We start from the raw sequence: 27,484 nt of genomic DNA, 5'->3' as shown, positions 1-27,484 counted from the left end.
AACTTTGAGAATCAATTTAAAATGAAAATCATAGTCTAGGGATTATGTCTACCTGTCATTTTCACATAATACACGCACACACAAAAAAAAGGTCATTTTAATAAATGAGTTCAACGACCACCGTTTTGAGATAGAACTGAAATTTCAAATTTCAAAAACTATAAAACTAAAAGTGATCAATTTGAAAAATATGAACTAAATTCATAAGTTACATATAGTATTTTATTAATAGCATAATTTGACCTAAAGAATTTAAATACATCATGATTGAAAATTAAAAATTAAAGAAATAATAAATTAAATTAAATTAGAGTATATAGACTAAATCCATATTGTTTATGAATTAAGTCTACTTTATTTTTAAAAAAAATTTTGGGTTATTTCAATTCAAATCATTTCAGGTCGTATCGTTGTAGATATAAGACGTTTAGGTTCATTTGAATTTTCCAAGCAAGCCAGTGTGAATATACCTATTTATGAGTCGGGCTACTCACTTAAACCAAAAAGCCCACTAAAAATTTGAAAAGGTTTAGGCCAAAAAATTTAGGCTTATCTAAAATATGGGTTTGATTTGGACTTGAACATTTAAGGCTCTAACCAAACCCTTTTTTAAGTGTATAATATTTTATATTATATAATTTTTAACATATTAGAAAAATTAATCTGTACTAAATATATGATACTTCTCCAATGTAAACATTAAAATAATATTAAGATGACAAAATAAAAATATTAAAATATTAAATATTAATTTAGAATAATAAAAATATTTTTAAAAAAATTTAAAAAGATAATATGGGCGAACTTAAAATGAACCTGAGTTAGTTTTATAAATATGGGCGAGTTAGGTAAAATTTTGGGTCAAGTCAATATTGGACAAGCATAAAACATATTAATATCATTCTTAAGCCTGGCCCGACCCATGAAACCTCTAATTGTGGGTTCGAGACTAAAGCAACATGAATTGAGGTGTTTAGACAATTTATGAAATATAAAAAAAATGTTACTTAAACCCTTTTTATTTAATTAATTTTTTATTACATAAAAATAAATATTTTATATTTAAAACAATGAGATAACTTGAATTTTCGAAGTAGGAATGCCTTGATTGGTTGGAAAAATATATATCTAATGAACACATAGATAATTAATCGATGAAATCACGCGCAATGTGGATCAAACCATCAACCAATGCATAACTAGCCTTTTCAAGAAAACATGGTACCACTGCCTTGGTTGGTACTTTGGTCCACATCGCACACAACTTCATTGATTATCATCTAAGTGTTCCTTAGGTACGTACTCTATCCACCAACCAAGGTGCTCCCACATCGTGGACCTACTGACCTTTTCGCGGAGTCTGGAGATAAAACTCGAGTCCCGAGACAATACCTACGATTGTTGAGAACCATATCGATTCTTCTACAGACGACACTTCAAATATTTTTCTCGGAGGAGTCGTCCCCCTCAACAAGGCTCAAGTTTTATTTCGAATAGTTTATTCTAATCATTCTATGTATCAACGGATCATTAAATTAAAAATTCATTCAATTTTTACAATTAAAAATTGATATTCATAAGATACACGTGACATGTTATATGTCATTTTCTAATTATTTTATCAGTCACATCAATTTTTTAATTGTACAAATTAAAAAAATTAATAAAAAATTAATTTACTCTTTGATCTTCTTCACATAAATTAATTTGTACAAATTTTTTTCTAAATAAAGAAAATATAATTTAACAACCTAAAACCGACAGGTTTAAAAACGATGGTTTTAATGGAAAATAACACGTGGCAGAAAATGATTGCTTAACAACGAGGAACTGTAGGACAAGTAACCGTATGGAACGGGAAGATGGTTACTGAAACGCTGGGTACAGTTTTTTTATCTCCATTCTTCTCCAGTTCCAAAGCTTCACTTTCTCAGCTGCTATTTTTTTTTTGTTCACACCCTCAAGTCTCTTTTCTCCATCAATCTGAAGTAGAAGATGGGAACATTGGGTAAAGCAATCTACACCGTTGGATTCTGGGTCCGAGAAACCGGCCAAGCTCTCGATCGCCTTGGTTGCCGCCTCCAGGGCAACTACTACTTCCAAGAACAACGTAACGTTACCCTAAAACCCTAACACCTCTTTCAATTTTTTTTCGTGATTGGATCAATTTAGCTACGATGCTTCGGTTTTATATGCAATTTTGTAATTTTCTTGATGTAATAACCATTACCTTTTCATCAATCGAAATACGAAGCTACATTTGCGTAGATCTTGACCGGTTATAGCTGACTTTTTAAAGTAATTGTTTGTATTTGGTTTGTTGTCAGTGTCGAGGCATCGGACGCTGATGAACGTATTCGACAAAGCTCCTTTTGTTGATAGGGATGCCTTCGTGGCACCTAGCGCTTCTGTCATCGGTGATGTTCAGGTCGGACGAGGTTCTTCTATATGGTATGGATGTGTTTTGAGAGGTAAGCAGTTTTAATTTTTTTTTTCTTAGTTCTTTTCACTCATTTGTTTTTATCGAACTTTTAGGGTTTGGATGATTTTATAGTTGAACAAGTGTTGTTTTTAGGAAAATGAAGCTAATGATACTTGTTACTGCAACAAATGTGTTGATAGGGATATCATACTTTACATATTGCATTTCTTAGATGAAACATTTTGCTATCGAGATCCACGTTTGAGAACATTGATGATGTTTTATAAGTGAAAGCAATTATGTGGCTTAGATGCGAGAATGTGTTTCAGCACAGGGTATACATGTTTTTCTGTCTTGTGCTGTAAGTGCAGAATTTAGGAAAGTTTGAGTGATGTAGCTGGAGTTCACTAGAAACTTATAATGAAAAACTATATTGTGTATGATTAAAGGTATGTTCATTTAACATAAGCTATAATTCACTACATGTTGGATTATGTTTGCTTTTATGGCAAATAAAAATATGAATCTCATAGGTTAGTAATTATCTAGCTCTTGAAGTAATACGAGACTTCAGAAATTCATGACCGAATGAACCTTGATCCATCCATTTTTGTTGTTCCTACTGAAAATGAGATCAATGTAAAAGCTTCCAGTTTTGTATCTTGTTGAACTTTCTGAATAATTGCTTTGTCTCTTCCCTTTGTTCTCTCATATATGTGTGTTAGCAAGTTAAATTGGAGTTTCTGTGTAAGTTCAGAATTAAGAATTTTTGAGCGATGGGGCTGGAGTTCGCTAGAAACTTATGATGAAACTATCTTGTGTATGATCAATGACCAAAAGCGGTATGTTCATTTAACATAAGCTATAATTCACTACGTGTTGGATCATGTTGCTCTCATGATGAATAAAAATATGCATCTCATATCTAGTAATTATCTAGCTCTCGAAGTAATAAGAGACTTCAGAAATTCATGACCGAACGAACCTTGATCCATTCATTTTTGTTGTTCCTATTGAAAATGAGATTGATGTAAAAAATTTCCCATTTCTGTATCGTGTTAAACTTTCTGATTAGTTGCTTCGACTCTTCCCTTTGTTCCGTCATATGTGTGTGTTAGGAGGTTAAATTGAATTTTCTGTGCAACTTCAGAATTAAGAATTTTTTGTGTGACAGTGCTGGAATTCGCTAGAAACTTATAATGAAAATATATTTTGTATGATTAATGACCAAAACTGGTATGTTCATTTAATACAAGCTATAATTCACTACATTTTGGATCATGTTGCTTTTATGATAAATGAAAATATGAATCTCATAGGTTAGTAACTATCTAGCTCTCAAAGTGATACAAGACTTCAGAATTCATGACCGAACCTTGATCCATCCATTTTTGTTGTTCCTATTGAAAATGATATTGATGTAAAAGTTCCCAGTTTTGTATCTTGTTGAACTTTCTGATTGCTTCGTCTCTTCCCTCCATTCTCTAATATGTGCGTGTTGTTGCATGCCAAGTCCATGTTGGCTGTTCTTTTCTGAATCTGATTTTCAATGCGCACAGGTGATGTTAACAGCATCAGCATCGGGTCTGGAACAAATATCCAAGATAACTCCCTTGTTCATGTCGCAAAATCTAACTTGAGTGGGAAGGTTTTACCAACTATTATCGGAAGTAATGTTACAGTGGGTGAGTGTCCTGTCCTTTAAAGTGGTCCTTGTCTGCAGTTTTAGTATGTTGAAAATGTAATTACTGATAAAAACTGAACAGGTCATAGTGCTGTTTTACATGGATGTACTGTTGAGGATGAAGCGTTCGTTGGTATGGGGGCTACCCTATTAGATGGAGTTTATGTTGAGAAGCATGCCATGGTTGCTGCCGGAGCTCTTGTGAGGCAGAACACTAGGATCCCATGTGGAGAGGTTTGTGGACACTTTACTGAAATTTGGGTGTTAATCTTGCTTAAATCCTATAGATTCTATTTAACTTCATAACTTTGTTATTGTTTTGTTTTTTTTTCTTTTGGTTTAGAGATATACATGAAACATATTTTCGTTCTTTCTTAAATAGGCACACTTGGACTCTTGAGTTAGACACAGTACTTAGTAGTTTAGTACTCCATATGTAGATGACATGTAGCGATAGATGGGCAAAATGCTGTAGATTGCTGTTGTAATTGGTTGACTGTACTGCTTTCTAATGGCAGTCGATTCAACTTGCATTTCTAGTATCAGTTGGAATGAATGTTACATATTTTTTAAGTGTTTTGGAGGGAGAGGAATTAATGGCAATTCAGATTTCGGATTCGGATAATATTGGATTTAGATTTTAAAATTACTATTTGCTGAGATTGCAGATAGATACCCCGGATGTACATTATCTAAATCTGCATTGCTTTTTTAGATAATGAATGTGGATTTGGATATTCGAATCCACTGGTTATAAAATGCTTATAATTTTGATTTTATATATAAAAGAATTTTAGTGGAATTGAATTCTAAATTTTTTCAGATTTTGATATTTGAAAAATGATTGAAAATTTTGAAATTGGCTTTTTTGCGGACTAGGATATATTTAGGCAGATTTATGGATTCAGATAATTCAAAAAATGTAGATCTCTCACCTGCTATCATTCCTTTGAGGAAACCTCCTGCCATTACTCGATGAGAAGCTTTGAAGCAGCTATAAGCTTCCTGCTTTGCCGTGCCTATCATTGAGTTAAGATTAACGGATTTTCTCCTTTGTAATTTACAGGTTTGGGGAGGTAACCCGGCCAAGTTCCTAAGGAAGCTAACGGAAGAAGAGATGGCCTTCATTTCCCAGTCAGCCTTAAATTATTCCAATTTAGCTCAAGTTCATGCTGCAGAAAATGGAAAGAGCTTCGATGAAATTGAATTTGAGAAGATGCTGCGGAAGAAATTTGCTCGTCGGGATGAGGAATACGATTCAATGCTCGGTGTTGTTCGCGAGACACCTCCCGAGCTTATCCTTCCCGATAATGTTCTCCCCAATAAAGTCCCCAAAACCGCTTAGGCGTTGATACTCAATAATGCCTTTCTAGGTTAACTCTCTTGAGATTCAATGTTACCGGATATTTTGTTATGATCTGCGGATATACAGAGAATGGCTGCTTTTTCAGTTCCAATAATTTTGGGGTACGGCCTCGCTGAGATCTTAAAAGTTGAATCATGGTGCCGACTCCGGCATTTTGGCTACGACTATCTTCTCCTCGTAGTTGCTAAACTGGCAAAGACAAACTGGATGTGCAACTCATCTAAGGTAGTCTTGAGTGGTAGTAATTGAGTAAATGAATTTGCTTCTTTATATATATACAGATATGTTTTACTGGCAATAAAATTAAAAAAGAAAAAAAAAAACGATGTCCTGACAGTATGATGCATGCAAGTTCATAATGAATGTTTACTTCCTTTCAACAGTTCTGAACCAAATGTTTCTTTTCAATGGTCCCTGCTGAAGAAGGCAAGTGCCTGAATTTTTATTTCCCCCATGTTTGCTAAATATTTAGTTCGGTAAAAGTATCATGGAGGTTTTTGTATTAAAAGTTGAATGGTATTTTATCTTTTCTATTAAAAAAATGAGTAAATTAATCGTGATACGTAACATTAACGAGTAAATAGTTCTTTTATTAAAAATTTATCTTTTTTTTTTTGTTAGTGTTGATGTGATTAATAGAGGAATCAAATAATGATATTTGATTTGTCACATGTATCTAGTGTTGATATGGAGAGATAATCTAAGCAAAATGGATGAAATTTTTAATAGATAGTGAAATTGATGGATTTTTTTTTCACTTGAAGAGATTAATTGAAGCAAAATATTTGGAATTTTTAATATACAGCGAAATAGATGAAACTTTAGAAGAATTAATTTAAGCAAACAGATATTTAATAATAAAAATAATAAAAATATCAATTTATTTTTTAATTTAACATACAAGATTAATTCATCTATTTTTTAAATAAAAAGAAAGAAACCGACTAAGGGTAGGTTTGGATCGGTGATTGGGTGCGTTGCGGTGCGTTTAGCTTACTTTTTGTCTCACGTTACAGTATCTAATCTCACTGCCACCGCTGTTTTTACACTAACCGCAGGTAAACGCACCACCCATCCAAACTTACCCTAAGTTGCCTGGTGGACAGAAGGCATTGCCAACAGGTTCTAAACTGAAAACCCAGTCTTTATTTTGGGTGGCTTGCCTTGGGTTTGGTTAAGGAACTCAACTTAAAAATCTAATTCAATTAATCTAATTTGATTAAAACAGTTAATGATCTGAATATGTCGAATTTTAAATATAAAAATAATTCAAACTCGAAATAAATTAAATCTAAAAATACACAAATCTGAAATAATTTAAAATAATTTGAATTTGAAAAACTCGATTCACAAACCTAAGGGTGAGTTTGGATGGGCAGTGCATTTACTTGCGGTTAGTGTAAAAACAGCTGTGGCGGTGAGATTAGATATTGTAGCGTGAGATAAAAAGTAAGCTAAACGCACCGCACCGCACCCAATCACCGATCCAAACCCACCCTAAATTTCACAAAGTCAAACATTTACAACCCATGTTGACTTAACCTAATTTAATCCGATCTAAAATCAGTCCAACTAGCACAATTGATATACCATTCCTCTTTAAAACCTATTAAAATTTAAAAATAAAATATTTTAAATTACAATTATATTAACAGTTAAAATAAAATAAAATAACCAATTAATATTGAACTTCCTTCCCTATTTATTCCAACACAAAATCAAATAAACAGTAAACCTAATCTCACAATCTGTCTTTGGTCGTGCTTGTTTAGCTCCTTTTTTTTTTTTAATTTCTTTTTTTGCTTTTCCTTTAAACAAACCCGCAAATTCAGGCTAAAATTTCTAGTGGTTGTCCTTTGACCAAATCACCAATTCCTTTGAATTTTTATGTTTTTTAAAGTTCCCAACTTAATTTACTCATAACCTGTATTTTTTATTGTAATGATAAAAATAAAAATCTTTTGACATTCTTTATTGTAACGATTAATCGAATCGAATCAGTATTAAATGAAATAATTTTTCAAAAAAATTAATCGAACTAAAATATTTCAATTAATTCGTTGATTAGCGAATTAACCAAAATTTATATATATATATTGTTAAAACAAGTATAAAATATATCGAAAAAATAAATTGATAATGTTCATTTAACCGAATTATCTGAATTAACTGAACTAAAACTACATATAATTTGTAGTATTAATTATTAAGTTCTGTTAATTCAGTTAATTACCCGATTTTGAATCGATAACCGGACTTCCAAAAAATCATTAATCGATCTCCATCCAAATTAAATCGATTAACCGAATTAGATCGATTCGGTCAATTAATTTAGCTTTAACCGAAATTTGAACACCACTAAGTACTAATTGAGTCTTAGTTCGATTGGCATGGACATTTTTACCAATGAAGAAGAACGTGGGTTCAAGTACGCTAAAACACATCATCCTCCCATTTACGGGTTGGGGAGGGGCTATGGGTAGTTCTAAGAATTATGTCAAAAAGAGTGGATATGATCAGAACCTACAATGAGATTATTCAAAAAAAAAAAAACCGGGCAAAAGTACTAAAAAAATTTATGTATTTCATGCTAATTCATAGGGACCAATTACTATATTGTTTCAAATCCTGGTTAATATCAGAACATGCTCAACCACTCATCAACTCTGATTTGTAGGACCAAACATTTCCTATATATATTATATATGTGTTAGTTTCTTTACCAATTTATATATATATATATATAATATTATATATGTGTTAGTTTCTTTACCAAGCAAAATGATTCTCACTTGATTATTTTAATACAACATGGGATTTGATTAATAATATCCATTTGTATAATAATATAATCTCCTCTACTCTTCAACTCTTCCTCCCCAATCAATATGATTAATCCGATAAAAGTATCATTGAGAGTTTTGTATTAAAATTTCGATTATATTTTACTTTTTTATTTTAAAAAATTATTAAATTAGTCTATATATATTAAATCAAAGAACAAACGGGTCCTTATGTTAAAAACTCTATCTATTTCTATTATTAAAATTGGTCCTGTATATTAAAATTAGCCATGCCAATTTTTTAACAAGACAAATGGATGAAGTTTTTAATGAAATAACTAATTTGCTATTTGAACTGTTATTTTTGATAAAAATAAAATATAATTTAATTTAATTCTTAATATAATTTTTAAAGGAAAAAATAGTAGTTGCCATTAGGAATGCTGAGGAAAGTTGGGTTTTTTTTAAGGAAAATAACAAATCACAATATATGTAATTTTTATAGCTACATTTATATATTTTGAATTTACTGAGAAAAATAGAAGGGTATAAAATAAATTTAAAGCCCTTGAAAATAGAATCTTAAAAGATTGAAAAGTAAAATAGCATTCAATGACAAATATATAGAGAGAGAGAGAAATGAACCGATCATCCCCTCTCTTTAGCAAAACTTGAGCTCAATCGGCACCAATCTCCCTAACAAGCATCGTAAAATGTTGAAGAAAATCATAAAAGAAACAGGGAAAACAGATTAACATATTTGTATAATTACGATAAGAATTAAACTAGTACACGTACAAATGAATAATTTGATTATCAGAATATATTCAGACGTGGTTCGTGTGTATTGAGATTTAAACTAAATTTAAATTGAAATTGAAAATCCACGTATATGTAAATACGCATAATAAAATTCGAATATGAGTACTCAAGTCGGAAAAAAATTAATTTTGAATTTAATAATTATTAGTATGATATAATGTGTATTGATTACAAGAAATATTATTACAAAAAAAATGATTTTTTTTATTTTTTTATTTTTGAGCTTTGCATAGTGTGAATGACAAAAAGTGGGAAACATGAGGGCCCAATTTTAGCCTTCTTTTATGGTTTTGGTAAAAGGTTATAAGATAACACAAGGGGCCCAACTTGGGATTTCTTTAATTTAACTTTTTCTCTTCAAATTCTCACCATTTGACAAAATCACCCACACTAGCTAGCTAATAAAATTGAAAAATGAAATCAAGGGGTAATATAATTGTTGGTCCTTGAATTTAGCAATTAGGTCCATTTTGGTATCTTTTGTTTTGATCATTTTGGTACTTTAACTTGACAAATAGATCCATTTTTAGTTATTGAACTTGGATTCCGTCAAAATTTGATGACGTGGTCAATGTTCTTGAACCAATACCAGATTGATCAGTCGGAAAGTACGGTTTGAACCACACATATACAAATTACGTCACGTTTACGATGTGAGTGAAAAATTATGAAATATATTTATTAAATTTTTACGTAAAAATTAAATGAAGCTTTGGTTGAAATGGTAAAGTTGGAGGTTAAAGATTTTAGTGTATTGATTTTGACTCCGTAAGCTAAATCAAGAACAGAAGCAATACCTGGTTTTAGTCTTTCTATTATATCGGGATTTAATTTAACATAAATTAATCCTCATGCTTTTATAATGTTGTTAGTAAGTCCAAATTGATAACATCGTTAGTTGTTGTTGTTAAAGTAATGTCACTTGAAAATCCAATTAACCGTATTCAACTAATAATAAATTTACATATACGCTAATAGAGTTATTAATTTAAATTTAGTAATAAACAATAAAAGTAAACAATCAAATTATGTTAAATTAAAATCGAGAGACTACATTTCAAAATTCAAAAAATAAAAAGACTAAAACCAAAATTACACTTTTGAATGATTTTTTTCTAAAATTGTTCGATTTAGTGTTTGTATGGTTAAAAAATTAAATAAAATCAACATTTACTATTTAAAAAATGCACCATGATTTAACATGATTAATATTTTCAAAATTTTTATGGTTTTACAAATGAAATTTTTATGGTAAACTCGGATAAAATTGATAGCTTAAATGTCACGTTAACAAAAACAAAAAAAACTTTAAATATCAATTTGAGAATTGAAATATAATTCAAGGGCTAAATTATAAATAAACCTTTTTTCTTATGCTATCCCAAATTGCAAAAATCACCCATCACTATCAGAAACCTTGCCAAAGAAAGGCAGGTGAGTTTGCATGTTTATCCTACTTTGCTTTTATGGACCCTCTTATTTTCAAAGAATTTAATGCCATCCCCCATACCTAATATCTATTGGTCCTCATCATATCTAATTTTCATAAATTATTAATTATTTTTTTCTTTTTGCTTTTTTATACTTTAGGTCCAATGATTAGCCTCAGGCTCTCACCTCTATTTGGATTCTCATTTATATTCCCAACCTAATCTTCTACTTCACTCATTTGTTTGCCTTTAAAAAAATATATTCAAAATTTCCTCTTTTTAATTTTGGAGCCACCCAAAATATGATTTTGAGGGTATGCTTCAATGTTTATATTTATGGTCAAATTATTATCTTGATCCTTTTATTATGTTTAGATTTGAAATTTAGTTTTAAGATTTTAATTTCACATAAATTTATTTATTCAAATTTTATAATGTTGCTAATTAATTCAAATTGTCCCAATTTTAGGGTTTGGTTCAATTTTACACTAATTTCTTGTAGAAAAATCTAAGCCATCACTTTAATTGAAATATATTCAATTAATTAATGTTATTATAAAAGTAAATGCAAATTAAATTTAAAATTTGAGCATAGTAAAGGATGAAAACCATAAATTAACCTAAACACAACTTATTATTCATTTTCAATAGTTAAATCCCACATCAATAATTTCATCTTGAATTTTATGACTTTCATTTGAATTTGATTTTTTTAAAGATGAAAATTAGAGGTGCTCATGGGCCGGGTTCAGGTTGGGTCTAAGCATAATATTAACATATTTTATACTTGCTCAAGCCCGTCTCGACCCGAAATCCAAGCCTAAAATTTTACCCAAACCCGCTCATATTTGCAAAAGACTAACCCAAGCTCATTTTAGACACGCCCATATTATTTAAAAAAATATTTATATTATATTTTTTAATTTTTAATATTTTAATATTTTTTATTTATTAACAATTTTATATAGCCATCTTAACATTATTTTAATGTTTACACTAAAGTAGTATTATATATTTAATATAATTTTATTTTTTTTAATGTGTTCTAAAATAATATAATATAAAATATTATAAATTTAAAACGGATCAAACCTTCAAATTTAGACAAATAATCCAACCTATAAATAAATCTAACAAAAATACTAATATAATATTAAATTAATAAAAAATATAAATAATGTGACGTCACAGTTTCATATCACACTTTTTAAGGACGCTGGAAATTATGAATAATAATTAGTGGCAAAGAAAATAGATAAAGCAGCTAAGAAAGAGAAATTGCAAGGGAGGGTTTAATGATTAAGGGCTTAAAAGACAGCTGGAAGTTTTGAAATAATCAAATTATTAAAATAATTTTATTAAATAAATAAATAAATCATGCAGGGACAAAGATTATTATGTCTGGATAAGGTACCTGAATATTAACAATTAAGTCTAGAGTTCAAACCTTCACTATTATAACTAAATAAATTTTAATTTTAATATAATGATATATTTAATCATTAATATTTTTTTCTAAATTTTTTTATCATATTGGTAGTTGATTTTCAACTTTTAGTCGATTTGTAATTTTAAGATGGAAAGGTTGATTAATCCGTGAAAATTTTAACAATGTTAACATAACAATTCATGTGCCAGTTCAACTGTATTTTATAAACATTAATAAATTTCATGAAATCTTTTAAAATTTTATTCATGTCAGTCGGAAGAATATGTAAACTATCATGCGGGTTGTCGATTAGTACCTTTAAAATTTTTAACAGTTCAATAAATTTTTCTATTCAAAATAGAGTAAATTGATTAAAATTTGAACGTTAGTAGTCAAAGTGATAAAAAAAATAGGGTCAAGGTGATAAAATATATAATATTAGGGCTAAATTTGTTATTATCTCTTAATTTTAAAATTAGACATTTTAGTATTAAAATGTCAAATATTCAAATTTAACATAATTTTCATTTATAATGTTATCGATTGGACTTTAATTTTTAAATCATACAAATAAAGAGACTAAATTGTTGAAACTAAAAATAGAGTGATTAAATTTCAAAAGTTTAAAGAGTAAAGAGGCCACAACAAAATTAAACCTTTACTGGTTTTCATTTGTAGTACTAGTTAATTAATTATAACAAAATTATAAAGGGATAAATACCAAAACTATACGTGAACTTGATTTAATGTGTAATGTCATACATAAAATTTAATTTTGTGTAATTTTATACATCAACTTTTATTTGATTCATTTTTCGAAATCACTAACGTAATTGTCAAATTAGACCATTTTAAGTTGATATATTACATATACAAGCTATTATATTAATCCGATGTGAAAGCAAATGTATTTATTAATTTTTAAATGTATACATTTGAATCGAAATCAAAGTTTCATATATACATGTGAACCACAATTCAAGTTTCAAGTGCAGAATCAAATCGAAGTTCATGTATCAATTTGCATATTAGAACAAAGTTTATGTATAAATTTGATATTTATCTCAATTATAAATTATGAGTATAATTTAGGGTAAACTACCAAAATAGTCACTTTTGTTTTCCTCAGATTACATTTTAGTCACTTATATTTGAAATGTTACGTTTTAGTTGCTTACGTTAACGTGTTGTAACATTTTAGTCACTGAGTCGTTAATTGTCGTTAACGGTGTAATAGTAAGCTGACGTGACACGTTAAATTATCATTTCAAACAAATATTTTATGTTAAATTATACAATTAGTCTCCACATTTTTTGTTTTAAGCAATTTAATTTATTTCTTTACGTTCTTTTAACTCTCTTTTTTTCTTTATTTTCCATTCTCTTCTGCTTTTCCCTCTATTTTTCTCCCTCCTCCATCTCTTTTAATTTAAAAGAAAAAATTACTCAAGATGAAAAAAATATAGGGACCAATTATATAATTTAACCTAAATTTTTTTTTTGAAATGATGATTTAATGTGCCAACTCAGCTTACCGTTACACCATTAACGACAATAAACGCTCAGCAACTAAACTATTACAACACGTTAACATAAGTAACTAAAATGTAACCCGAAACAAATAAAACTGACTATTTTAATAGTTTACCCTATAATTTTTATATGAGAAATGCCTAAATATATTATATTATTTTATATGCATTAAATACATCATTTTCAAAATTAATCCCCATAACATCAATTTTTTTCTCCATCTTCTTACACAATCTAAATTAAGATTATTATATCTTAAATTCTAAGGTTCAACTGTCAGCCACCTAAAAAATAAATAAATAGAAAAATATTAAATTTTAAGAGAAACCCAAAGATGCCCATATTTAATACAACATATTAAAAATAGAACAATTATTTACAAATGGAAAATTGCAAAACGAGGACATCGTTTTTAAAAGCTTCAAATAAATCAGTTCCAATTTTATAACAAAATATATCAAATTTGAAGCCTAAAGGAATATAAAATAAATATTATATTAACAATAATATTAATATGAGATAAATATGTTCGTATATTAAAATTTATATAAGAACGAATTTAATATAAATATGTGAAAACCGATTAGACAGCACATGAAAATATTTAATAACAAAATTAAATTGATTTACAATTAAAATTATTAACAAATTACAGATTGAGTTATAGCTCGATTGATATGGACATTGTTGTCAATGCAAGAGGATGTGGGTTCAAGTGCACTGAAGTGCATTATCCTCTTATTTATTGGTTTAAGAGGGACTATGGGTAATTCTATGCATTATGTAAAAAAAAGAGAGCATATATAATCAAGTGTATTATGCATAAAGTTGTAGATTTAGTTCTTGTTCTTCGATTTCATCATTATTATTCCCTATGCTTTTTGAATTTTGAAATATTAGTCTCGATGAAAAGTGAGAATAGTTAAATCCATTTTTCTAGCTTTTTTTGGTAAAATTACTACGGAGATCCTTTACTAAGAGTTAGATTTTCACTTTAAAAATGAGCAAATTAGTCATTGCATATTAGATTAAAGAGCAAATTGGTTCTTTCTGTTGAAATTTTCATTCATTTCTACTGTTAAAAACCGACTTAGTTGATGGAATGATCATATAGTTACACGTGACGTGCCAATGTACCTTATGTTGAAATAGATAAAAAAATTTAACAGAATAGTCAATAAATACTATTTGTATCCGACTAAACTTTTAAAATTTAAAAAGTACATGACTAAAAATACCAGATCCAAGTACATGAATTTATGTATAGTACATGGACTAATTGCAAAATTTAACCATTAGTTTTGGGATAAAGCAACCATTAGTCCCCAAACTTGACAACTTAGTCCCACAACTTGGCAAAATTTCCCAAATTGATCCTAAACTTAGGATTTCGTTTAAGGTATGATAAGGTGACATTTTGAGATTGTGTTACATCATCACCTAAAAATTTTAAACATTTTATAACTTTTTTTAATGATTTTTAATAATTTTTTTATTTTTAAGATTTGATATAAATTTTAAAAATTTTAAGTGATGGCGTAGTATAAGCTCAGAGTGCCATGTTATCACAATTTAATGAAATCCAAGTCACACTAAATTGGGAAAAAAGTTGTCAAGTTTCGAAACTAATGTGGACAAAAAATGTTTAGAGACTAAATTAGAAAAAAGATACCAAATACAGGGACTAAATGTTAGTTGTCCCTTACTTTTTCCCTTAAATCGTAACCGCAAAATTAAAAAATTTTAAAAGGCAATTGTAGTAAAGAATAATAAATTACAAGCCCTTTTCTGTAATTTCCATGATTATTATTTTATTAATTTAATTTCTTTTCGTCCTCCTCCTCTGACTATCTCTCTCTCTCTTTCTTTTCAGTAATGCCAGAGACAGAGACTCATTGTAAAAGCAGCAAAATAAAAAATAAAAAAATACACACACATACTCAAACGAATATTATAAATAATAATATTTTAAAAAATAAAAAATAAAAATAAAAACTCTCTCAGTTTAGAATCCTGGAAAGCTCTCATTTTCATGGAAAATCTTTCACATTCTCGGAAACCAAACAGGGTCGTTTCTCAAGCTGCTGCTACACTCAACAAGCGAACGGCAACTAGCAATGGCGCCAACAACTTCTCAGGCAGAACCGTGTACGACGACGTTTTCGGTGGTGTTCAGAGGTTCGGTACCGGTGGTGGTCCGACTTTGTCGCCGAGGCCAGAGGATTACAGCGAGATTTTCGGCGGATTTCACGCTTCCCGAGGCGCGTCGATTCCGGTGCTGGATCTCCCGTTGATAGACAGCAGCAACGGGGCGATGTTTGATGTACGGAACCCTAGGTTTAACTACGCCGAGGTTTTTGGTGGATTCGACGGGTCGGACTTCGCTGCTACGTACGAGGAGCTGATCAGACAAGCCGACGGTGGTGATCGTCACGATTATGATGGTGATTCATCCGATGAAGCTTGGTATGCTCATTTTCTTGTTTTTTTTTTTTTTATTTCTGTAGTTTTTACTTTGAGCTATATGTTAGTTTTAGCTCAAATTTTGTTTTTGGTCCCTATACTATGGTAGAAGTTGGAATTTAGTCCATGTGCTTTAATTTGGCTTAATTTGATATCCTACTTATTAGTTAGTTCAAAATTTTTTAAAAAGTTTCACATGAACACTTGGAATAGTTAACGTGTTAACAATTTGGACTAACTAATAGATTATGAAAGTAAGAGGACCAAATTATGCCAAATTGAAGTATAGGGACTACCTCCTAAAGTTTAGCATAGTAGAGGGACCAGAACCATAATTTGACCTAATTTTTGAGGTAGTGTTAACATGATATTTGCTCTAATCCAAAGTTTTAACATGATAGTTACTGGAAAATTACCTGTTCTTTGGGGAATCTAAGAGAGCGGACTGATATTTTCGATCAACTTTTATATTTTGATGTACTTATTCATTCTTATAGGGGGCGATGATATATATATATATATTATGGGGTTCTAGGTCTTTGCTTCTTCATTGTAATGAAAAATGCATGTAAGGATTGCTTTATTTACATTTACTTTTGGTGTTTTGAGTTAATATTATTTTGAAGAACTGATTCAGATTAACGCTATAGGTTCTATGTAGAAATTGTATGCATGTTATGTTTTGAGGTGTCCACCTTTCTGGGTTTATTTTTAATGTAGTGATTAGTAAGGGGTATGATTTTGGTTGGTGAATTTATTTGTTGCCTCTTATAGGATGCAGGATGAAACCGAGTTTCTGTCAGAAGGGTCGGACCATTCTGGAAATTATCAGTACTTCTCAAATGGAGATTATTATGAACCAATCGATAGCAGTATGGAGTTCAATATATCGTATCATAAAGCCAATGTTAGAAGCAACAGAGATATGTCAAATGCGGTTACGCATGTTGCTGAGCTGCATGCTGAACCTGAATATGCTTATATAATTGAAACTTCATTGGGAAAGACAGAAAACAAGAGTCCAATATTGCATACGACGGATGATATCAATCTTGAGTTCACTGGAGGAGTTGTGAAGAAAAAACATCTTCGGAAAACTGTGTCGCATCCTGCTAATGGGGCTGGTGAGCAAACATTTGCATATGATTCCACTCAAAGACGATACCAGGGAAAGGACTCATGTTCAAATGAGTCATTCATAACAATTTCCGAAATCAACTTAAGGACTCAGCCATCTCATGTCCCACCTCCCGCTAGACCTCCGCCACATGTCCGTGTCAATAATGGAGACCATCAAAGTGTTAAACATGCTGTTTCTGGAGAGGGAATGGGTGATAGTTCACCTCCTTTCTTTGATGTTGAGATAGATGCAAGCTCAGCCGCTGTGGCCTCTGCTGCTGCTATGAAAGAAGCAATGGACAAAGCTCAAGCACAGCTGAAGAGTGCGAAAGAATTACTCGAGAGGAAGAGGGAAGGAATTGAAAACTCTACTAAACTGGGTTCAAAGTCTGATGGGAAAGGTAAGAAGGAAAGGACCAGTAAGGCTATCGATGAGTCCAGTGATATAAAAGATGACAAAGTTCTGGGCATCAAGGGAAAAGAAGACAATGGAACGAAAATATCTGTTAGAGAGGAGAGGCAAAAGGCTGTGAAAACCCTGGCACCGGATTCAATGGAAGGTGAAAAGCTTTTTAATGTGTCCAAATATTTTGTAGTTGAGAAGCATGGGAAGGAATCCCGGTCTATTGAAGAGTGCGGTGAAGTTGATGGAGCTGATGAATGGCAGGAGGAAACTCAATTTTTTGAATTGGTTCGAACAGATAAATCAAGAGTGGGATTTCAGCACACAAACACTGATAAAGTTTTTGTCCAGAGCATGAAATTTAATGAGCCTCAGTATAAATCTCAGAAGGCAAGCATCGGAGCAGTGGAGCAACTGGAAAGTGACATGAAAGTTGAAGCTGTTAGGGAAGACCATGAACTGGAGAAAGTCGAGAGAGACATGAAAATGGCAAAAGAAGCTAAAGAGGCCCGTAGGCATAAAGGGCATGAGAAAAAGGTAAAGTCAGCTCAAGAGGTTGGTGCAGAGGAGAATGGGCAATCTATAACAGCACGGAAACTTTCGGGAAATGGTAAGAAACCGAATGGAGCTGATGAACTGGGAATACGTGAGAAACGAGTAAATGCTCAAGAAAAGGAAAATAAAGTTGAAGTTCAGCGGGCAATGGAACAGAAAGAGAGAGCACAGCAGGAGAAAGAAATTAGTAAATATATTCCAAATCCAAAGAGAGTTGAGGGGTGTGAAGAAAGAGAAGACGAAGAAAAAAGTTGGAGGGAAGTTTCTAAGCAGGAAGAAAATGATATAATACTTGAGCGGGTTCTTGTACAAGCAGAGAATGAGACAATGCTGAGAGATGCTGTTCAGCAGGAAGAGAAAGAGAAGAAATTGAAGGAAGCTCATGAACGAGAAGAGAGAAGGAAGAAAGAGAAGGTGGCACGTGAACTAGAAGAGAAGGAGAAAAAATTGAAGGAAGCTCATGAACGAGAAGAGAATGAGAGGAGATTGAGGGAGGCTCGTGAACGAGAAGAGATAGAGAAGAAATTGAAGGAAGCTCGTGAACGAGAAGAGAATGAGAAGAGATTGAGGGAGGCTCGTGAGCGAGAAGAGAAAGAGAAGGAGAAGGAGGCACATGGACGAGAAGAGAAAGAGAAGAAATTGAAGGAAGCTCGTGAACTAGAAGAGAAAGAGAAGAAATTGAAGGAAGCTCGTGAACGAGAAGAGAATGAGAGGAGATTGAAGGAAATTCGTGAACGAGAAGAGATTGAGAAGAGATTGAAGGAAGCTCGTGAACGAGAAGAGAAAGAGAAGAAAGAGAAGGAGGTACGTGAACGAGAAGAGAAAGAGAAGAAGTTGAAAGAAGCTCGTGAACAAGAAGAGAACGAGAAGAGATTGAAGGAAGCTCGTGAACGAGAAGAGAATGAGAAGAGATTGAAGGAAGCTCGTGAACGAGAAGAGAAAGAGAAGGAGGCACGTGAACGAGAAGAGAAAGAGAAGAAAGAGAAGGAGGCACGTGAACTAGAAGAAAGTGAGAAGATATGGAGAATGGCGCTTGAACAGATAGAGAATGAGAAAAGATTAAAACAAGCACGTCTGCAGGAAGAAAATGAGAGGAGACAGAGAATGCTAGAGGAGGCAGTTGAGCAAAATGATTGCAGCAAACCAGTGAAAGCAGTCCAAGATACAGAAGATGAAGTCAACCAAAAAGTAGTTGAGCAGGAAGTAACTGAAGAATTGCAGGGAGTAAACTATGTATACCAGCAAACTGCAAGGGGTGAAAACGGGAAGAAACAGAAAATTGCCAAAGAAACTCATCGGCATGGGGAGGGAGAGGATCCTGTGATATCTAATAAGGTAAACAAACAGGATCATATCAATAATCATAAAGAAAATCAATTGGATGGAAATAATGATCAAAACTTTGAAGAGCTGGAAGAAACTGACGAGTTGGTTCTTGAAGGAAATGGAAAGATGGAGGCCGAATTTAGAGACTGTGAAAGGAGAACAGAAGCAATGGGGCAAGGGGGTGTTGATGGAAAGTTCAATGCATCCAGAACGGTGCCATGTGACTTAGAAGTTAAAGCTAACCAGTTAAGAAAAGATGATATCTCAGTCTTGCGTCATCAAAATAAGGGTGTGAAGAAAGCCGATGAAGCTGTAATTGGCATTGGACAAACAAATGCTGAGAACATTAACAGCGTCTCAGAAATGGACTCTAATAATGACAAGCAGAGGTTGAAATCTGCTTATGAATGGAGGGAAAGAGCAAGGAATATCAAGGAGGCCCAGGTTTCCTCATCTCTTGAAGAAAACAAGGATAAGTATGTGTCAGCTCAAGTGGTGAATGAGTCTGTTGAAACTGGAAGGAAACCAGAAGCTGCTAAGGCATCTGTAGTGGACGGGAAAGGAAGCACTCAGAGAACAGTTCACCAGGTTAAGGTAAGTCAGAATATGGAGAGGAAAGACAAGAATATTATTGAGAGCCTTACACCTGAAGATAAGGAGGCTGAAAGGCTAAAGAGAGAGAGAGAACTGGAACTTGAACGCCTTAGAAAGATAGAAGAAGAAATAGAGAGGGAGAGAGAAAGGGAAAAAGATAGGATGGCTGTTGACAGCACAGTTCTCGAAGCTCGTGAAAGGGGATATGCTGAAGCCCGGGAGAGGGCAGAGAAGGCTGCTCTAGAAAGAGCAACTACTGAAGCTCGTCAAAGAGCAATGGCAGACGCACGTGAGAGATTAGAGAAGGCATGTGCAGAAGCTAGGGAGAAGTCTTCTATGGAAGCCAGGCTCAGAGCAGAGCGTGCTGCTGTGGAGAGAGCAACTGCTGAGGCTCGAGAGCGTGCGGTGGAGAAAATAATGGCTGAAAGGGCTGCTTCTGAGGCGAGAGAGCGAGTAGAACGGTCTATGTCAGATAAATTTTCGACTTCTTCTAGAAACAGTGGAATGAGAAGCAGCTATTCATCCTCTGTAAGTGTGTCCTTAATTTCTTTTTTTATGAAATTCATTGGTTCCATGCAACATTTTAATGGATCTTAGTTCTCAGGATCTGAAGGATCAGCATTTTCAGAGCACCAATTCTTTTGGTGGTTTAAGATATCCGTATGCCTCCGCTTATAATGGTAGGTTATTTTGTGAAGTACTAACTGTATCCTTTTAATACTTCTTTGCTTTCTGCTACTGAAAACAAAATTCCTTTATGTACTTGAAGGGGTTGAAGGTGAATCAGCTCAGAGGTGTAAAGCCAGATTGGAGAGATATCAACGAACAGCTGAACGTGCAGTATGATTTCTTCCTCTTCCTACAAAACCGGGAACCTTTTTAGTGCATATCGAAATAACATTTCTTGGATTTTTGCAGGCTAAAGCTCTCGAAGAAAAGAACATGCGCGATCTTGTTGCTCAAAGAGAGCAAGCTGAAAGAAATGTATTCTTCGGGTTTTCCTATGAAGATATTTCACGATTACACTGTCTTTGCATTTTTCACCGACAATCTTGTTTCTTTTCTCATTGCAGAGATTAGCAGAATCTCTTGATGCCGATGTCAAGAGGTGGTCGAGTGGGAAAGAAGGGAACCTTCGTGCATTGCTTTCAACTTTGCAATACGTATGTATTATTATCCAAATTCTCTCCAATCAAGCTTTTATAATCATTTCCTTTGTTTACTGGGTCGTTTAATTGACTTAATGCTTAATCTTCCATCATTTGGAATAATATCAAAATTTCTCATTGCTAATGTCTTTGATACCCTTACAACAAGTTAAACCCCAGCTTTCTTCATTTGACAGATCCTTGGCCCAGAGAGTGGTTGGCAGCCAATTCCGTTAACCGAAGTTATAACTTCAGCTGCTGTTAAGAAAGCATACAGAAAAGCCACTCTTTGCGTCCATCCCGACAAATTACAGCAACGAGGTGCAAGCATTCATCAGAAATACATTTCTGAAAAGGTCTTCGATCTTCTAAAGGTCAGTTACCAACTTACCTGCGAACTCGGTCCATGCCATTGATAAGTGATGGGGGGTCTAGAATTCAATGGAACCAAACCAATTACCGATGTATGTTATATAAAAACTTAACTTCTTGTTTCCTTTTTCATTTTCAGGAAGCTTGGAACAGATTCAATTCAGAAGAGCGGTAAAATGCAATTTTTTTAAAAAAATACAGGTGCGAATTGCTTCATTACAATTAAGCAATGTTGCTGTAAATTTTACACTGTTAGCATAGTAAATGATCCTCTTTTTGTCTATTCTATATTTCTACGGCATGTACTTGTGTGTAATTCAACTATTTATAAGCCCAAAGAAATAGATGCAAAGATTCTTAGTTAAAAGGCTATGGAACACGAACTCCATGTAATTGTGTATAATTCAACTGTTCATTGGCTGGACAGCTTGCTCCGCCCGACTCATACTCGAGTTCGAGATTTTTTTTAATATGGTATTAATGTTTATTTTTTAAATGTTTAATGTGGATTTTAAGGTCGATTTGATGAAAGTTAATTATTAATATTTTTATGTTTGAAATTTTTATGATTTTCTTAATAGAATAAATTTAGTTTTAATTGTGAATTTGTTTAATTTTGCATTTAATTTATCAAATATAATATTCGATTTTAGGGTTGATTTGACAAAGTTAATTGTTAATATTATTAGTTAATTATGAATTTTCTATCAAATTAATTTTAAAACTTGAATTAAACACTAAAAATTTAACACAATTACCTTTAATTATCAAAATGTATAATTTTTGGTTAAATACAAGTATCACATTGGATAAGAAAAACACATCAAGTGTCATATTAGAAAATAATGTCAACCGGAAATATCAAAATGATTTATTATTATTTGAGCAGTAAAACAAGTCAATTGTTTGAATTTTTACCATTTACTAACACAATTATAATTATAATATTAGTTTATGAATAGGTAAATTTATTTATTTAATATAAAATTAAAAAATATATTTTAAGTATATAAAATTAAATTAAAATAAAATTATATATATTTAAATCTTAATTAAAATTTAATTAGAACAATTATATATTAAATCAAAATTTATCTTTAATTTTATTTATATATTTAAATACCGTGGATATATATACAATAATACAAGGAACCAAATTTTGCCGCGTGTCCGTTCCTTTCCATCCTTACAAACGACATCGTATTAATTCACAAACCGGTAACTCGACATTCCCCGTTCTTCCACGCATTTTGGAGATTCAGAATCCGTACAGACGTATCACAAAATACCCAAACTATCCCTCCTCAACTGACCGTTGCATTCCACACCAATCAAGGCTAAATTTGACATTCCTTTAATTATCAGCTTATAGCTCTAAATAGAAAAAAAAAAAAAATTCTAGCGTTTAAAATATTTGCGGTAAGGAAACGAAGGTGGTCTTTCAATTTTCATTTGTTTCTACTTTAAATTCTCTCTCGACGCGCCACCGTGTACTCCGCCACTATCGCCGCCGCTCACGCCTAGGCGTCTCTTCCATAAGGAGTAGCTCTTTATTAGCATTTAAGGTAATGAATCTCCTCCTTTTTTTTCATTTGTATAAACATCTGGAAGCCTTTTCATTTATGTTTAGATTTTTTTTTCCTTTTTTCGTTATTTGGATATTTTCTCCAGGTTTTGAATTAGCTGATCCTAATAGCTCTCTATTGTAACCGATCAGTTGCTTTTTTTGAAAAGAAAATTGCAGTTTCGAATCGTTCGAGGTCTTTATTTTATTTTAAAATTTTGTTGTTATGTAAAATAGGAAATTATCTTAACGATTCTTTTTTGCCTTTTTTAATTTTCATATTGGTTCTCGTGTTATTATTTCTCGGTTTGTAATTTTAGTTTTTCTTTTCCTTTTTTGGAACTTGTTTAACATAGAAGTATATTATTATTGTATGTTTTAATACATACATGCATACAATGGAATTCTCTTTTTCTTTCATCAAAGAAAAGAGAAAATATAGACAGCGTCTATTAGACCCAGATTACTAATTAATTCAATTATTATCCTTTTTTTCCCGAAAAGTTCAAAATACTGTGATGACTCCGTTGCTTTATGTATTTGTTGCTTTATGTATTTATTTCGTCTATGGTTCACTGGTTCAGTAATCCCAAATTGTTTTTTGAGAAAAAAGAAAAATAGTTTTTTTCATACTCTTTTATTTTATAACATAAATATTGTTATAAATTTTGTTAATAGCTTCTGGTGTGAAAAGAAAAAAGTTTGTGACGCTATGTATGTATGTATGTATGTATGTATGTATGTATGTATGTATGTATGTATGTATGTATTTCTTTGGTTTTTCCGATCTGTTTTGAATTAATTAACATAGAAATATGCTTTATGTTTAAATTAAAAAAAATTCTGTTCTGCGTGGCTGCTTTTGAAATCAATAGGAATTCTCATGAGTTTCGGTTTAGCTGCATCTAACAGCATTAATTTTGGATTCACTTCTTCAAAACTTTCATGCTAGTATAGAGGATTTATTTTTTATTTATGCAGTTGAGATTTATTTAGCCATATGATTTCTGATTGAAGATGAACAAACTATTTACATGTCTTAATGTTTGAATTTTTGAGATTAATCATTATTTTCCTTGTTATGATACAAAAGTTGTGGCTTAGTTGCTATAACAAAAAGTTAACAACTTTATTGATTGAATTTTCTCAAGTTCATGGAAAGTAAAGTGTTCTCAAACTATGTTACTCAGACACAGATGTCAGTATCTCTCACGGGGTATGGTGATGGTCTGAGTTTTTTAAGTTTTTCCATGTATTTGGAGGATTGTTGGATATCAATATCTCCATATCATGTGCTGGACAAAGGTGTCGGACACTGAAAATGAAGAGTTGGAGCGACGTAGTTCCAGTAACAATGAGATTTTCTTTGTTGCCTTTACAAGTTTTTGCAAGTATTAATGCTTGAATTTTTTATTATCCGTTATTTTCCTTGTTATCATACATTAGTTGTGGCCTAGCTGTTACAACTAAAAGTTAACAACTTTAAGCTTAATTGACTGAATTTTCTCAAGTTCATGGAAAGAATGTTCTCAAATGTAGCAACAATGAGTTTTTCTTCATTGCCTTTACAAGTATTAATGTTTGAATTTTAGATTATCCATTATTTTCCTTGTTATCATACAAAAATTGTGGCTTAGTTTTACATCTAAAAGTTAACAACTTTAAGCTTAATTGATTGGGTTTTCTCATTCTGTAGTTTAGTGACTTAAGCTTTTTGTTGTTTGATCATGCAGAGCCATGCCGACGTTCACAGCAATAGCTTTGGACAGGTTGATAGAACCTGGACCTTCCAGATCTGTCAACAACTCTGATCCTAATTCAAAACCACCTATCCCGAACCCAAAGCCTATCCCCAGCACAAGGATGAAGAGGAGCAGCAGTACATCAGTAACAAGTAAGGTAAATCGCCCCCAAATATCACCAGCCCTATATGCTACTCCTGAGGCAACCCCACTGCCTGATTCGCCATCTTCTTTCCCTCCTTCTCCTTACATCATCAATCACAAGCGTCGTGGTCCTCGCCTTTTGAAGAGCTTTTCCGAGGACAATGTATCATCTTGGGAGAAAAAAGCCCATGAAGAAGATGAGGTTAATGGGAATGCAAAGTTGGCAGAAGGCAATTCTGTTGATCTACTTAAGGATTGTTCTGTTACTTTTAGCATTCATGAACCTAATGAAGAGGAACATGAGAATGGTGCTCATAATGGTCCTATCAATGTAGAGCGGGCAAATAGTGTCCATGGCGGTTCCATTAAGGAGGAGCACATGAATTGTTTCCATGATGGTGAAGTTGGAAGCAGCCAAATGAATAATGGTTTAGCCATAGATGCTTCTGTGCTGAAGCCTGGAGCATTAAACTTGGAAAAAGGTGGAGATAGTGAAGATTTCTTTGATCCCAATGAATCAATGAGCGTCGCAAGTAATACTGAGGGAGGAGATGATGCTGCGGCAGAAAGTGCTGCACGGTTTGCTACACAGGGGGTAGAATTTTTCGATGCATGGGATGGTATGTAGTAGAGTGTTAATTTAGCCTGTATGTGATATTCATATATAGATGCACACAACACAATCTTTTCCTTTTAGCTGTAAAACATTTTTCTTGCATGACTGTCATTTTATTTTCAAAACCTGATATGATTTACTAGGAGCGTGACAAATGCTGGCTTAATTTATTTAATTGTGGTCGTTTTGGCTTACTTAGATTTCTTGTTTCCTCCAGAATTATCTTCTGAGAGTTTGCCACAGTCTGGTCCCCATGATATTGAAGCTGAACTGCGGGAAATAAGATTGAGTTTACTCACGGAGATAGAAAAAAGGAAGCAGGCAGAAGAAGCTCTAAACAAGATGCAATCCAAGTGGCGAAGAATCGGGCAAGAGTTTGGTGATGTGGGATTGTCACTGCCTGTGGATCCTCTTGTTGTGACAGAGGATGAACTAGTGAATCCAGCCGAAGAACTGCGACAGCAAATGGGTATTGCACGGTTCGTATCATTATCCATGGGAAGGGGCATCGCAAAAGCAGAGCTTGAGACAGAGATGGAAGCTCAAATCGAATCGAAGAACTTTGAAATTGCTCGACTATTGGACCGGCTCCACTACTATGAGGCCGTGAATCGGGAAATGTCTCAGAGGAACCAAGAGGCTGTAGGTAAGGATTTTGTACCCCATTCTTAATCCTCTTCCCTCAACATTTACCAGATTCAGAATTTTTTGTTTGTTTCATTTAGAGATGGCACGGCGTGAAAGACAACGTAAGAAACGGAAACAAAGATGGGTCTGGGGTTCGGTTGCCACTGCAATTACCCTCGGGGCAGCAGCCTTGGCATGGTCTTACTTCCCAACAGGAAAAGCATCATCTTCTGCTAGCATTGCAAAAGGTCCAGATCCCGATAATCCAACAGCCAAGTAAATAATTAAGCCATTATTAATCATTCAGTACTAGACTAGAGCTTGTGATAATCTGTCTGTCAGTGTCGATCACCGTAGCTATAGAATAAGACGCGAATACATTCTTTTCTCCCTTTGTGAATAATAATTGCAGTATCTCATCCTTGCTTTAGTTTCTTCCATGAGATATCTGATCTTGAGGAATGTATAGTGCAATCAATATAATTTTTTTGAGTTGTTTTCTTCCCCAGATATCTGGGAGGACATGAAATTATCAAAATTATAGGTCCTTGTTAATGTTACCCAATGAATTTTTGTCTACCATATGATTATGATTATAATTTAATAATATATATGTACGTTAACACTGATGTTATTGAAGAATTTTGGAGGTTGTATATATTTATGAGAACTAAAATGTAATTTTATTATTTTAATAGTTTTTATTTTTATAATTTTTAAAAGATTAATTTTTTTATCATTTTAGGGGTAAAGTGCAATTCTATCGTCTATTAATTTACAATTTTATAAATTCTAAAGAGAGAAAACTAAAATTTTCATTTTAAAAGGTTGGCAAATGAAAATTTCATTTTAAGGGGATCAGGGTCTCTGTCAACCCCCCTAGTACTGTCCTTGGGTGCGTGGCACATCAATTGATGTACCTATCATGTGTAGCAACTTGTTCGGGCACATGTCATGCCATCTATCATGTGTAACAATTTGTTTGGTCCACATCATCTAATTTTAACTAAATTACAAAATGTGTGATAGAAGTCAAATTTGAATATTGAACTCAAATTCAGATACCAAAAACGTATATTTACCTTTAATTTAACCTTATAAATTTGAGATTTTGATTTTCTTTCGTTGATAGGCTTGGATAATGGAAATGGCTTATCATGTAAAATCCATTGACAAAAATCACTTGGTGGAAGCTGGTTTAGAAGGGTTTTATGGACGATCAACTCCTCTCAGGATGAAACTTAATCCCTGTTTGGAAATTGGAACAGGTTTCATAGCAAATAATTTGATTCCTGCTATTGATTTTGCAAAACAATCCATTCATATCCTGATCAATTGTAAT

At 32.4% G+C, this 27,484-nt stretch overlaps 3 protein-coding genes across 3 annotated transcripts; all 3 read left to right on the top strand.

The window, feature by feature from the left end:
- Positions 1-1,870: 1,870 nt before the first annotated feature.
- Positions 1,871-5,852, top strand: LOC105787521 (gamma carbonic anhydrase 1, mitochondrial). The gene is made up of 5 exons (XM_012613952.2): positions 1,871-2,110; positions 2,328-2,471; positions 3,982-4,107; positions 4,189-4,340; positions 5,173-5,852. The coding sequence occupies exons 1-5, from the start codon at positions 1,996-1,998 to the stop codon at positions 5,449-5,451; spliced, it is 816 nt and encodes a 271-aa protein (XP_012469406.1). The 5' UTR covers positions 1,871-1,995; the 3' UTR covers positions 5,452-5,852.
- Positions 5,853-15,344: 9,492 nt separating this feature from the next.
- On the top strand, positions 15,345-21,945 carry LOC105787520 (auxilin-like protein 1). Its single transcript, XM_012613942.2, has 8 exons — positions 15,345-15,935; positions 16,707-20,457; positions 20,534-20,609; positions 20,699-20,769; positions 20,848-20,913; positions 21,003-21,092; positions 21,275-21,451; positions 21,589-21,945. The coding sequence occupies exons 1-8, from the start codon at positions 15,502-15,504 to the stop codon at positions 21,622-21,624; spliced, it is 4,701 nt and encodes a 1,566-aa protein (XP_012469396.2). The 5' UTR covers positions 15,345-15,501; the 3' UTR covers positions 21,625-21,945.
- A 908-nt stretch (positions 21,946-22,853) lies between these two features.
- On the top strand, positions 22,854-26,765 carry LOC105787519 (uncharacterized). Its single transcript, XM_012613941.2, has 4 exons — positions 22,854-23,014; positions 24,747-25,519; positions 25,733-26,161; positions 26,241-26,765. The coding sequence occupies exons 2-4, from the start codon at positions 24,751-24,753 to the stop codon at positions 26,420-26,422; spliced, it is 1,380 nt and encodes a 459-aa protein (XP_012469395.1). The 5' UTR covers positions 22,854-23,014; positions 24,747-24,750; the 3' UTR covers positions 26,423-26,765.
- The last annotated feature ends 719 nt before the right edge of the window (positions 26,766-27,484 follow it).

The sequence above is a fragment of the Gossypium raimondii genome, chromosome 2 (genome assembly GCF_025698545.1).
Source record: "Gossypium raimondii isolate GPD5lz chromosome 2, ASM2569854v1, whole genome shotgun sequence".
Classification (NCBI taxonomy): Eukaryota; Viridiplantae; Streptophyta; class Magnoliopsida; order Malvales; family Malvaceae; genus Gossypium; species Gossypium raimondii.
The sequence above is the reverse complement of the archived record's forward strand: the minus strand, read 5'-3'. Positions and strand labels throughout refer to the sequence as shown.

Excerpts from the sequence above, each read along its gene's own strand:
- LOC105787519 (XM_012613941.2), top strand. The coding sequence starts at position 24,751 with ATGCCGACGTTCACAGCAATAGCTTTGGACAGGTTGATAGAACCTGGA. Across the intron at positions 25,520-25,732 it reads ATTTTTCGATGCATGGGATG|AATTATCTTCTGAGAGTTTG; the intron begins GTATGTAGTAGA and ends TGTTTCCTCCAG. Across the intron at positions 26,162-26,240 it reads GAGGAACCAAGAGGCTGTAG|AGATGGCACGGCGTGAAAGA; the intron begins GTAAGGATTTTG and ends TGTTTCATTTAG.
- LOC105787520 (XM_012613942.2), top strand. The coding sequence starts at position 15,502 with ATGGAAAATCTTTCACATTCTCGGAAACCAAACAGGGTCGTTTCTCAA. Across the intron at positions 20,458-20,533 it reads GAAGCAGCTATTCATCCTCT|GATCTGAAGGATCAGCATTT; the intron begins GTAAGTGTGTCC and ends CTTAGTTCTCAG. Across the intron at positions 21,093-21,274 it reads TGCTTTCAACTTTGCAATAC|ATCCTTGGCCCAGAGAGTGG; the intron begins GTATGTATTATT and ends TTCATTTGACAG.
- LOC105787521 (XM_012613952.2), top strand. The coding sequence starts at position 1,996 with ATGGGAACATTGGGTAAAGCAATCTACACCGTTGGATTCTGGGTCCGA. Across the intron at positions 2,111-2,327 it reads CTACTACTTCCAAGAACAAC|TGTCGAGGCATCGGACGCTG; the intron begins GTAACGTTACCC and ends GTTTGTTGTCAG. Across the intron at positions 2,472-3,981 it reads GTATGGATGTGTTTTGAGAG|GTGATGTTAACAGCATCAGC; the intron begins GTAAGCAGTTTT and ends CAATGCGCACAG.